The sequence below is a fragment of the Bubalus bubalis genome, chromosome 5 (genome assembly GCF_019923935.1).
Source record: "Bubalus bubalis isolate 160015118507 breed Murrah chromosome 5, NDDB_SH_1, whole genome shotgun sequence".
In the NCBI taxonomy this organism is placed as follows: Eukaryota; Metazoa; Chordata; class Mammalia; order Artiodactyla; family Bovidae; genus Bubalus; species Bubalus bubalis.
Window position 1 is genome coordinate 24442083 of NC_059161.1, and position 13445 is coordinate 24455527.

The 13445-nt window shown below is 44.6% G+C and overlaps 1 protein-coding gene across 2 annotated transcripts in view; it reads left to right on the top strand.

Moving 5' to 3' along the window:
- TNR (tenascin R) overlaps positions 1–13445 on the top strand; it is a 487013-nt gene that overhangs the window by 431915 nt on the left and 41653 nt on the right. For both annotated transcript variants that reach the window (XM_006060357.4, XM_025285598.3), the window contains 6 exons: positions 2206–2295; positions 3336–3599; positions 4451–4720; positions 5914–6033; positions 7176–7322; positions 10369–10488. In XM_006060357.4, coding sequence (XP_006060419.2) covers positions 2206–2295; positions 3336–3599; positions 4451–4720; positions 5914–6033; positions 7176–7322; positions 10369–10488 — 1011 coding nt within the window. The remainder of the gene's footprint in view (positions 1–2205; positions 2296–3335; positions 3600–4450; positions 4721–5913; positions 6034–7175; positions 7323–10368; positions 10489–13445) is intronic.

Sequence of the window (13445 nt, forward strand, 5' to 3'; positions counted from 1 at the left end):
CCTAAGCAGACGAAGACACCATGGGCCAACAGAGGTGGAGACTGGAGTGATGCAGCTGGAAGCCAAGGCATACCACCAAGCATTCCCAGCAGCTACTGGAAGTTAGGAAGAGCCAAGAATACTCCCTGTTTAAAGCCTTTGGAAGGAGCATGGGTCTACCCATACCTTGATTTTGGCCCTCTAGACACCAGAACTGGAAGAGAATACATTTCTGTTGTTTTAAGCCACCAAGTTTGTGATCCTTTGTCATGGCAGCCATCCAGGTGGATTCTTTACTGAGTGAGCCACCAGGGAAGCCCAAAATGTTTGTGTCCCCCCAAAATTCATCTATTGTAATCCTCATTCCAGCATGATATTAGGAGATGGAGCCTTTGGGAGATGATTAGGTCATGAGGGAAACTAATGCAGACGGGGAAAGGACTCCCCATTTCACATTCCTCATAAGGTTGTGGTAATAGTCAAAACACAGTCAGATCACCAGAGCACTGAGGAACCTAAATGGGAAGGAAATCCAAAAAAGATGGAATGTATGTATATGTATACATATAGCTGATTCACTTTGCTGTACACAGAAACTAACACAACACTGTAAAGCAACTGTATTCCTATAAAAAATTTTTTTTCCAAAAAACAGTTAGTTTGAAAAGAACAAGTGTTATTATATAAATGCAGAACAGCATGATCATCAATCTTGGTTCTAGTTGAGCCTTCACAAAGAGATACCCAAAAGGATTCAGATTCAGACTGGCAACAAGGGACCCACAGATAATGATTTGATCTTGTTGTATTTTTTTTACAATTTCAATCTTAATAAATGAGGGTGAGTTTGATGCTAGTTTGGTGCTATAATAAAGGCCCCCAAAGATGTCCGCATTGTAATCCCTGGAATGTGTGACTATGTCATTTTACACTCACAAAAGGAAGTTATAGATGTAATTAGGTTAAGGATCTTAGGATGGGAAGACTATCCCGTGCTAATCAAGACCAGTGTAATCTCAAGGATCCTTTTTAAAAGGATTCAGAGAGATCAGAGTAGAAGATGGAATCATGGAAGAAGAGCTCAGAGAATAAAACAGATTTTAAAAAATGTTATACCTCTGACTTTCAAGATGGATTATGAGACCACAAGCCAAGGGATGCCGGCAACCTGTAGAAGCTAGAAATGGTAAAGAAATAAATTCTTTCCTAGAGTCTCCAGAAAGAATACTGCCCTGCCAAACTCCTGAACTGTAAAATAATAGATGTATTGTTTTGAACCACTAGACTGTGGTAATTTGCTGCAACATAAATAGGAAATTAATATATCCGTCAAACTGGTTGAACTGAAAATGAATGTGGGTAAGAGGATAAGGAGACACCCCAGATAATTCTAGATATTCTGGGAGATCCCCAGTGATCCTTTGTATTGAACCCTAAAGAATTTCCCTCGATAGTTGGGAAGTTTTTTCCATTTTCTCCAGCTCCCTAAGGTCCCCCAGAAGTCATCCTCACATTGAAGTGCCCTTGGTAGCTACTACAGGGCACTACATCCCCTTACGTTAAAGACCCTACAGCCTTGAGCTCAGTGAGACAGTGCATCTACCGTTGCTCCCCAGAAAGGATGCAGACATATGGCATCCATATGGCCTCAGTCCCTGTCTATAATGGGTGCAGCTTGTTCTTCATCCACAACGTTCAACAAATGCTTTACAAGCTTATGTCCATACGGTCCTCAATTACACACTCCCCCAATTCAGTGTAAGCAAGAAATCTCCTCACCAGTTGTAGCCAACCTGAGACTCTACGTGCCTCAAGAAGACTTCCACAGCAGAGCACAGTTCTGAAGGTCACTGACCAGGACAGCCCCACTGCCCTCCCAAGGAGACCGGCAGCAAAAAGGAAGCTCTGCACTGACCAGTTCATCCTCTTGACTTGGTGTGGATTTCCTATGTGGTGAAATTAGGATTTCCTAATAGGTAAAATGAGGAAATGGTAACCCACTCCAGTATCCTTGCCTGGAAAATTGCATGGACAGAGGATCCTGGCAAGCTAAGTCCATGGGGTCACAAGGAGTCAGACATGACTGTGCAAATGGATAAAATTAGGAGGGAATTAAACACAAGATCTGAACAGGATCTTAAGGTCATTTGCTCCACCCCATCCCAATTCAGCCCTCCCCATCCCTGACATACGTGGGATAACATTTGTTTCTGCATCTACCAACAGATCTGGTGCCTGGCACTGAGTATGGGATTGGAATATCCGCCATCATGAACTCACAGCAAAGCGTACCAGCCACCATGAATGCCAGGACTGGTGAGTAGGAAGATTGGTGTGGAAAGAGACCAGGACACTCTGACCTGAGGGCCATTGAGGACTGGTCAGATGGCAATTCCCCCTAATGAACAGGTCCCTGGGTGAGGATTATTGGCCTAGGAACACTGTCTACCTGTAGCTCTTTGATTCCCTGTGCCTACCCTCTGACATCTGACATGCAGGATGGAGTCCCACCCTCTCCTCACACTTGGCACCCAATGGTCTGAAGGGCTGCCCACGGCTGTGCAGAGCAGAGGTGTAAAACCCCCTAAAAGCCAGTGTTGTAGCAAGTCATATTTCCTTCTAAATCATCTCAGAGCAGGCAGAATGTGATACTTCTCACCCCATAGGACAGAACCTTCAGAAAGGCCACAGGCTGAAGGTCTAGACTTGGAAACAATCCATTTGAGCTTGGAGAAAGGAGAAGTCCACTGAGATTCTTGCTATTCTGGATCCAACTATTTTGGTTTCAAATCCCAGGCAAATTCCAAAGTCACTTTAGTAACTGGTAGCAGCCTGGGCTGGGCTGGTCTGAACCAATCCCTGTCCCAAGGTTGTCGAGCATAGACAACCTCTCTAGAGAATCTCAAGACATGGGTCCCCAGGAGTCCTCAGATCTTATTGCCTACACACCTGTGGCCAGGTCATTCGGAATGGCACCAGGAACAGAGGTAGTTATGGTTGTCAGGAGCAGCATATCTGTACTTGCTTGTGGCACCTGTTTTGCCCTGGTTGGCTTACTGAGAAAGGCTTGGAGAAAATGGAGAGCTTAAAAATCAGCAGCCAGCTTTGTCCCACAGGTGAGTGTCTTGAGTTACTTATGCCTTCCTGCAGATTATTCATCTATATGCCAAACCCCTGGACATCTTTCAAAGGGAAGGTGCTTAACAAAGTGTGAGATTAGTGTCAGCAATGACAAGCCAATCTTCATGGTCAGCAGACCCGCTGATAGCTTAGAAATCCACCGGGGGCCTAATTCCAATAAATACTGGCCCTCGTGTGGAACTTACGTAAAATAGGCTGGTTATTTTGATCCACAGAACTCGACAGTCCTCGAGACCTCATGGTGACAGCCTCCTCGGAAACCTCCATCTCCCTCATCTGGACCAAGGCCAGTGGCCCCATTGACCACTACCGAATTACTTTTACCCCATCCTCTGGGATCGCCTCTGAAGTCACTGTGCCCAAGGACAGGACCTCGTATACATTGACAGATCTAGAGCCCGGGGCAGAGTACATCATTTCAATCACAGCTGAGAGGGGCCGGCAGCAGAGCCTGGAGTCCACTGTGGATGCCTTCACAGGTACCCGGGTAGCAGAAATCTCAGCTGGGTTCAGGGATCAGTGGATCTTAGGATGAGAAGATCATCTAGACAACCCACTCTTCCAACACCCCATTGCCTCTAGAGAAAAGAAGAATTCTAGAGAAAGGTAGAGAAAGAAGAGACAGAGACGAAATTAATAAATACCTCAAGAAAGAATGTGTATGTGTGTGCTTAGTCACTCAGTTGTGTCTGACTCTTTACAAATCCATGAATTGTAGCCCAACAGGCTCCTCTGTTCATGAAATTTTACAGGCAAGAATACTGGAGTTGGTTGCCATTTCCTACCCTAGGGGATCTTTCCAACCCAAGGACTGAACCTGTATCTCCTGTGTGTCTCCTGCATTGGCAGGCAGACTCTTTACCATTGAGTCATCTGGGAAGCCTAAGAGAGAATGGCTGGAGGCGAAGGGGAGAGATGAACAAGGCTACCTGCATGCCTGAAATTATGTCTGGTTTCCTATAGGCTGGTCAGAGTAGTTAATTCTGTTCATTTTCTGCCTGCACTAAGTCAGTGGGCATTCAGAGGATCCATGGGATCATGTTCAATTCCTTCCAGGATAGAAGTTTTAAATCCTCCATCAGTATTATGAATAATTCACAGAGGTGATGCTGTTTTTATCCTGCTGAGGGCATTCATTTTTCAGTATCTGGCTTGGAGAAAGGAGAGTGGATGAGATAGCAGAGTGAGGATGTCGACGCTCTGGTTAACAATGCAGGTGTAAGTCCTTACTAGCAGGGAAAGCAGACCTCTTTGGTCAGATATCTCCTCTACCCCAGTGGTCCCACCACTTTATGTGGATTTCAGAACCATTCATTTCCTCTGTTTTCAGGCTTCCGCCCCATCTCGCATTTGCACTTTTCTCACGTGACCTCCTCCAGCGTGAACATCACCTGGAGTGACCCATCCCCTCCGGCAGACAGACTCATTCTCAACTACAGCCCGCGGGATGAAGAGGAAGAAATGATGGAGGTCTCCCTGGATGCCACCAAGAGGCATGCTGTCCTGATGGGCCTGCAGCCAGCTACCGAGTACATTGTGAATCTGGTGGCAGTCCATGGCACAGTGACCTCTGAGCCCATCGTGGGCTCCATCACCACAGGTGGGGCTGGAGGACTTGGCAGCAGGTGATAATGGGGATTCCCACGGTAACCTTTATGAAATTTACAAAGAGAAACACCCAAGGAGTAGGGGACCACCTTGTTTATCCAGAGAGGGTCTATGAGTTGTTCTTAAACAGTCACCTCTTCCAGGGCTGCACAAAATGTATAAGATAGGAAGCTTCCACTTAGAAGATAGGATGGACCTGATGTCTTAAGGAGGCCAGGGCTTTAATGCATTGATCCAGAGGTCCTCCTTCTATCAACTTAGAAGAAAACTCTGGAGAGAGCTAGTCTCCAAGAGGAGACCCTTCTACAGTGAGGAGACATCTGTTCCTCTTCTGGAGAGCCATCTCTTGACTGCCCAGTCAGTTCAATTTGTGAATGATGTTTCCCCAGAATCGTATGAGACTGGCATGCAACCATATAGGGACCTGGTACTCTGAGAATGGGGCTGATCTGCATGTTGTCTGAAAAAACACAGCTACTCTGAGATGCACTGAATCACTTGCAACTCATCCTTCTTACATACAGTCACAAATATGAGTGTGATGTGGGTGAGGACGTCTGTTTGGGTGATTTCTTATATACTTTCAAGAATTGAACAAGTGGATTAAACACTCAGCTGGTTTTGGCCCTGTAACCTGCCAGTAGTGGAAAAAAAAAAAAATAGAGCATACAGTATAAATTAAAAAAACAGTTTAGGAAAGTGGATTTGTTCTGAACTTGTACTCTGAAATCCCTGTACAGTCAATAGCAATTTTTCCAAATTGACCAAAGGTGGTTGATACAAAAAAAGAGAGAGAGGGGGAGAGAGAGAGAGTTGGGTTTGTTCAAAAGAAGCTGCCCCAAAGAAAATGACCATTACTCCTAGTTCAAAACAAAACAACAAACTTGAAGGATATTTTCCCGTTGGCCTTCAGATAGTTAAGAGTCGCTACAGAGGCATAGACCTTGACAGCTTGATTTCATGTTGTTAAAATACTCTCTAGGTGCATGGCTCTGGCCATATCTATGAGGTTTCAAGTGAGACTTCAGCCTGATCATGGTTTTAAGGTTTCCTTAGTATAAAGTGTAAGGTCTTGATTGCCTCTGGGACACCAATAGCTCTTGGTCCACATAAAACCAAAAATAGGAAATTGTTTCTCATATTATGCTTTCTGTCTTTTCCCCACGACCACCTGGATCCTTGTAGGAATTGATCCTCCCAAAGACATCACAATTAGCAATGTGACCAAGGACTCAGTTATGGTCTCCTGGAGCCCTCCTGTTGCATCTTTTGATTACTACCGAGTATCCTATCGGCCAACACAAGGTAATAAAGTTACTTGATTTCTCAAAGATGAATAGAATTTGGAACTGGATGAAAACTATTATGGCAGAACTAGCATATCCCAGGGGATATCACCCCCCGGCCTGTAATTTCCTCCTCTCTGTAGCACTCTGCATCAGAATGAGAGTGGGTAATGAGGAGTAGCCAAGGAACCCAGAACATACCAGCTCCTCCCACAAAAGGCTTGATTATATTCACACAGGAAGCAGGCCCTTTACAGGTAGAGTGAGCCATGGTAATCAGTCACCGCTATCCAGACAGCATAGTGAGAAACAAAGAACTCTAAAAGAATCTGCCAAGAGCTGGGGTCACATGCACTTTTATGAGAGAATTAAAGTGAAAGTGAAGTAGCTCAGTCGTGTCTTACTCTTTGCGACCCCCGTGGACTGTAGCCTACCAGGCTCCTCCGTCCATGGGATTCTCCAGGCAAGGATACTGGAGTGGGTTGCCATTTCCTTCTCCAGGGATCTTCCCGACCCAGGGATCAAACCCACGTCTCCCGCATTGCAGGCAGACACTTTACCATCTTAGCCACCAGGGAAGTTGCAAAGAGTTGGACACAACTGAGAGAATTAAAGTCCAAGACTAAAAGCCCTGGGGGATGCCTGAAGACACCACAGAGTCATATGGAGGGAACTACAGAGATAGTGGTCAGGTTACTGCTGCGCCATCCAAGTTATGAGTCAGAAGAAACAGGGCCAGACCTCACTTGCATCCTGCCAGCTCTTGCTGCTGCATGTGGAATTATTAAGGAAGTAGAGGATACACTTACTTCCAGTGAGCTGGGGGCATGATTTTCCAGACTGCCAGATCTCTGGGCTGCATGGGCCAGTCTGCAGCCATGCTTTCTATACTACTTGAAGACCAGCTTGTTAGAAAACCACCTAATAAATAGTTTCCGCCCCCTCTTTGTTCTTGGGATCCTATACAATATGGGGGTGGGATCAGCATGCAAGGTATCTTCAAAGTCCAACATTCCCAGCCCCCTCTCTCCCAACTGGGTGCTGACCCTTGTGCTCATCTGTCAGTGCTGAATGACAAAGTGCCCCTGGGAGATCCTGTATCATGAGCTGCATTGATGTGAGATCCATAGAACTTGACCTGTGGCTTCTGCTCTTCCTTAGTGGGACGACTGGACAGCTCAGTGGTGCCCAACACAGTGACAGAATTCACCATCACCAAGCTGTACCCAGCTACGGAATATGAAATTAGCCTCAACAGTGTGCGGGGCAGGGAGGAGAGTGAGCGGATCTGCACTCTTGTGCACACAGGTGGGCACGCCTCCCCGTGGGGAGACAAGGTGGGACCCCAGCTGAGGACCTGGACCAACAGAAATTATCCTGGCTAACTCAGAGGACACTGGTTCTGGGTTGGGGATGGGAGGTTGCCCTCCAGGTTGTTCCTTGGACTCACAATTTGAAGCAATTTGCAAAGTTCCTCCCTTGGAGCTCCTCTGTAACACTAGGAGTTTAGAGAGTCACCCTCTAAGAGTCTTACTGGTTTAGGTCAGACATTTTCATGGCATTTCCAATATGAAAAGTAACCCTCCAAAGACTCATGACGGAAGTGAATTCCAGAACAGACACGTGATTCATCCCATCTAATTTTTTAAAAGACTCTGACAGGGAAACTTTACCTTAGAGAAAAAACAAAAGGGGTCTGTTATTCCAGTAATGACCCTTAGAATCATGAAACCCCTCATTCTACATGACCAGAACCACCAAGTAACTGCATTTGCTTTTGCTTTATCATCCAGGGAGGAGGAAGGAGGTGCTTTTCTCTGGAAAAAATGATGAGCTTGAGAACAGGGCTCTGACAGCCCCTACCCTGCTCTTCTTTTCTGACTCCTCAGCCAGCTCATAATGCAGAACTAGGACAGGTTTTCCACAGAAAACATGAGAGGGAACAGTGAAAGCTTTCGGTTCCAACCCCAGACGCAACTATCAGTGACAATATAGTTCCTGTATATTGAAGCATATATTCAGGAGTGCACTGACCCAGCACATAAGAAGACATCCAGCTTGCCTCATTAAGAGAACACCTGGATTTCCTGAGGCTGTTTACTTCCCTCAGGGAATGAACGGTACTTCATGAATGACAGCAACTTGGAATTCCTCACTGCTCTTGTAGATACACTCACCAGCCCAGAAGGAGCATCTCTAAGGCCATGGCCAAAGAAATATTCCTTCAGAAACTCAAAAAATTATTCACCTGAAAACATCACAGGATGTTCCTATCTTCCCTACTGTCCTTCCATGCCTGTGACTACATATAGCACAGCCATGTTTTTGGTTCAATCTTACCCTTCCTATCAAGATGTCTATGACCATTAAAGTATCAACACATGTTGACCTGAAGGGATGCCCAGTGAGTATAAAGAAGCCCTCCTCATCCATTCCTCTAAGTCTTAGAAATTCACATTAAAGAAATTAGGGTTTTTCTCAGTGAGGACAATAAAATGAACTTCACGAGCCTCCAAACCCAAAAGTATAAGAGAACAACTTAGGTCAAAAACTCACTCCTTGGGTTCTTGGTCATAAGCTGCTGCTGCTAAGTCGCTTCAGTCATGTCCAACTCTGTGCGACCCCTTTTAGACGGCAGCCCACCAGGCTCCCCCGTCCCTGGGATTCTCCAGGCAGGAGTGGTTTGCCATTTCCTTCTCCAATGCATGAAAGTGAAAAGTGAAAGTGAAGTCACTCAGTTTTGTCCGACTCCTTGCGACCCCATGGACTGCAGCCTACCAGGCTCCTCCGTCCATGGGATTCTCCAGGCAAGAGTACTGGAGTGGGGTGCCATTTCCTTCTCCATTGGTCATAAGCAAGTATCTCTAAAGCATATATTCAATAATGCACCGACCCAGCTTCCCTCCTTCAAGTTCAGGCAGAGCTATTTCGGCAACTCCCAACAAATAGATTACTCACAGAAATGTTTTATTTTGTTCTTTTGCTGTTGCTGTTGCTTTAGTGTGAGGTCTATGATTTTATAACTTTTGACAATGATTAGTCCTCAAGGTCTCCTGGTAGGTCTCAAAGAGGTCAAGCTAAATGTAGTCTCTTAAGGTTTTTCTTCTTTGTTTCTTTTTGGAAGGTTGCATTTGAAGACCTTGTTCAAGGCATAGATTATGGACACAATTCAGATGTTAAAATTGTAAATGGTTGTTTCTTTGAAATAAAGGACATAGACAAGCAATAAGAGCCTTCAGTTAGAGAAGAGAGAGAGATCAATAGTATATCTGGGTCCCCAAAATTAAATTACATGACACATAGGTTGAGCTGATACCTAAACTACTGTAATAACCTGCATTTCTAAGATAAATCCCAACTTTATGAAAGAGAGATACAGTAAGGAAATGAGGCAGGGAACAGGAGCAGTAAAGAATCCACCTGCAATTTAAGAGATGAGGGTTCGATCCCTGGGTAGGAAAGGTCCCTTGGAGAAGGAAGTGACCACCCACTCCAGTATTCTTGCCTGGAGAATCCCATGGACAGAGGAGTCTGGTGGGCTACAGTCCATAGTGTCGCAAAGAGTCAGACACGACTGAAGCAACTAAATCACATGTGCGAGAGAGAATAAGAATATGGTGCTATGATGAACAAACTCTGTTCCTCAACAGGCACTCCTGGCTTTAAGCCTGGACCAAGTCCCTTGACTCTCTATGCCAAAAAAGAGCCCAGGACTCAGTACAGAGTCAGCCTTGTGAGTAGCAAAGCAAGTATTCAATGAGCAGATATGACTTTAAAGGCAACCTGAGTCCCATTTCTCATTCCACAAGTATTTACTGAGCAATGTCTAAGTTCTAGGTGCTGGGGTTACTCCCTGACTTCAGGGAACTCCCACCACACTTCCTGCAGTTCATCAACAGAGACTGTTTCACATGGCATGCCCCTTCTATCAACATTTATGCAAGTAAAAAGAGCCTGGGAAGCATATTAGCTCATCAGCTACAAAAATATAACAGTTTTGATATGTTCTTAGTTTCTCTATCTAGGTTTAAATGTCTAAAGCACAAGAGTCATACCTTGGACTCCCTGATAACACCCGACTGCTCTGCACAGAAGAAGTTAATGAATCAATTTTAAAAAAGATCTGAGAGTAATTAAGGGAGTGCTGGGTGCTTGAGAGGAAGGAGAAATGGGAGAAGGGGAAGGGGCTGATGGAATCAAAAGGGGAGAAAGAAAAGAGGTCTTCACTCACTTCATTATTTTTGTCACACAGCAGCAGACAAGCATTCTAGGTGAAACCACAGGAGACAGTTCTCTCCTCCTCCATCCTGCAGTCCCTCTTACCTCTCCCTGGTATTTTCCCATGTTGTTTCAGCCATGGACAATCCTGCGGACCTGACTGCTACCAACATCACCCCAACCGAAGCCCTGCTGCAGTGGAAGGCGCCCATGAGCGGAGTAGAGAACTACGTCATTGTTCTCACCCACTTTGCAGGTGGGTGTCTGCGGATCACTGCATTAGGCAGGTGGGAACGGTGGGGATTGGGGCTGAAGACCAGTATGAAAATTTTTTAAAAATCTTTTTAATCTGAAAGAAAATTAGAAATTTCCCTGCTTTAATTTCACCATAAAGCCCTCAAGATAGCCCCCAAACTCTGTGAACTCTATCAACTATGGGAGTTGAGAAAGTTAAATCTAAGAAGGGCATGTAACCAATACAGAAACAGAAGTAGCACTTGAAAGACAAAACTCAGAACTTGCCCCAGAATGCTATAGGCAAGAAAGTTGACTTTTCTAGATATTTTACGAAGTGAGGAAAACACTGAAGGACCATCCATGATAACAGGTGACAGAGGATTCAGAACTAGTAAATTCTTCTGTCGCTTTGATCTTCTCTACCCATATCCAACCCCAAAGGTTGCGCCAACATGAGGTCTTGAATTTTAAGGTCTTCTTTGCCATATTTACTCACCTTAATGCTATTTGAAGTTGAATAGAGAAGCCCAAAGCAGAATGCTATTGAGTAGTTCAAGTGTCTAGGCCTAGGAAATTATTTATCTGCCTAAATTATACATGTGCTCACAGAACATTGTGGGTTATAGGCAGGAATCCAGAGAACAAAGATACCAGAAGACAGAAGGCAGGCAGATGTCTTGATTTTCAAAAATGACAGATTAAGTCAATTCTGTAAGCTGCAAAGTAAACTGATTGTCAAAGCTTGGGAAAGAAATCAAAACAGACTATTAAATAAGTTGGAAAGGAATTAATGATTACTACATACCAGCACAGGTTCGTAAAGTATGAGTTTTGCCCAAACCACTTTTTGCCCCCCTTTTTTTCACTGGCAAATCTGCTAGCGCATCAGTATCTCAGCAAGGCATTAGAAGGCCCACCTCCCATTTAGGTGGAAAACTGCATGGTGGATCACATTTGGAGTTACATAGCTGACTGAATGACTGACCCTCCCCAGAGAATGAACATCATTACTGTGGATACATCCTAACCCTGCTGTGTGCATGCACAAGCCACGTCAACCCTACCACCCCCCCCTACACATTATGACCCTGCATTTCTAAATTCTCACCTGCCTTCTCAAGCCAACATGCATTTGCACATGTTCTTTCCTGTACCAGGAAACTCTTTCCCCACTTATCTACCTACTAAACTCATCCTTTAAGTCTCAGTTCCAACACAATCTCCTAGATCAAAGCTCTCATTATTCCCTTAAGGCAGTCAGATGCACCTGCTCACGGATATGAAGCACAGAGTTCCACCATAGCAATTTCCATTCATTCAACAGCTACTTTTGCTTTTCCTCCAAAGTGCCATGCACTCTCTGAGACTACAATGATTCAAAGCAAAACACGAGTTCTTATCTTCGAAGAATTCACTTCTAGTAAAGATGCAGACAAGTAAAGAGTTACAACCCAATGTGGGCAGTGTCATGATGTGGGCAAATACAAAACACCAGTCTGCCACACTTGATGGGCCACTATGATTTGGAGTGAGGGTGTGGAGGGGAAGAAAGAAGGAAGATCTTAGATCTGAGAAAAAGAGAAAAAGAATAGGAGAAAGACGTGAATTCCAAGAAAAAGAGCAGCCTGTGGTGCATTTAGAGAGAAAACTTGGAGAGTCTCAGGAACTGCCATAGATGTGGCTGGAGCACTAACTGTTGGCACCATGTTGTAAAGGAGGGTATTAAAAAGATAGAGCCGTTATATGAGCTCTTTCAAAGGGCTAGTTTAGATTTTAACTTGTTTGCATGCTTTTCTATGTCATTAGACCACAAAAAATTCAAACTTCAGCCCTGCCATTGTTTGGAGAAGTGCCCAGTAAACTCTATTAAATGCTGAATGACTCAGAAGTGTTCTCAAGACACAATAAGAGGCTTGGCCTTGATCTAATGAACAGTTTTATCAACAGCTTGAATGAATATAGAAAAGATATGAATACGAAATTTATGTTTCAAACAAAACTGTGATCATTAGAATCCAAATTCACATATATTTTAGTAAACTGAAATGGTAGCCCCACACTCAGTCAACAAGGAAAAATGCAGTAGAAATGAATGCAAATCCCTTCCCATGGGTGCAAAAAATCAACTACACAAGGTAAGGTTGGGAGGGGGTTATAAACATGATCTTTGATGATTTTTAATCTCAGCCTATGATAACAATATCCTCAGATCAGATCAATTGCTCAGTCGTGTCCGACTCTTTGCGACCCCAGTGAATCGCAGCACGCCAGGCCTCCCTGTCCATCACCAACTCCCAGAGGTCACTCAGACTCACATCTATCGAGTCAGTGATGCCATCCAGCCATCTCATCCTCTGGCGTCCTCTTCTCCTCCTGCCCCCAATCCCTCCCAGCATCAGAGTCTTTTCCAATGAGTCAATTCTTCACATGAGGTGGCCAAAGTACTGGAGTTTCAGCTTTAGCATCATTCCTTCCAAAGAAATCCCAGGGCTGATCTCCTTCAGAATGGACTGGTTGGATCTCCTTGCAGTCCAGGGGACTCTCAAGAGTCTTCTCCAACACCACAGTTCAAAGGCATCAATTCTTCGGTGCTCAGCCTTCTTCACAGTCCAACTCTCACATCCATACATGACCACAGGAAAAACCATAGCCTTGACTAGACGAACCTTTGTTGGCAAAGTAATGTCTCTGCTTTTGAATATGCTATCTAGGTTGGTCATAACTTCCCTTCCAAGGAGTAAGCATCTTTTAATTTCATGGCTGCAGTCACCATCTGTAGTGATTTTGGAGCCCAGAAAAATAAAGTCTGACACCGTTTCCACTGTTTCCCCATCTATTTCCCATGAAGTGGTGGGACCGGATGCCATGGTCTTCGTTTTCTGAATGTTGAGCTTTAAGCCAACTTTTTCACTCTCCACTTTCACTTTCATCAAGAGGCTTTTGAGTTCCTCTTCACTTTCTGCCATAAGGGTGGTG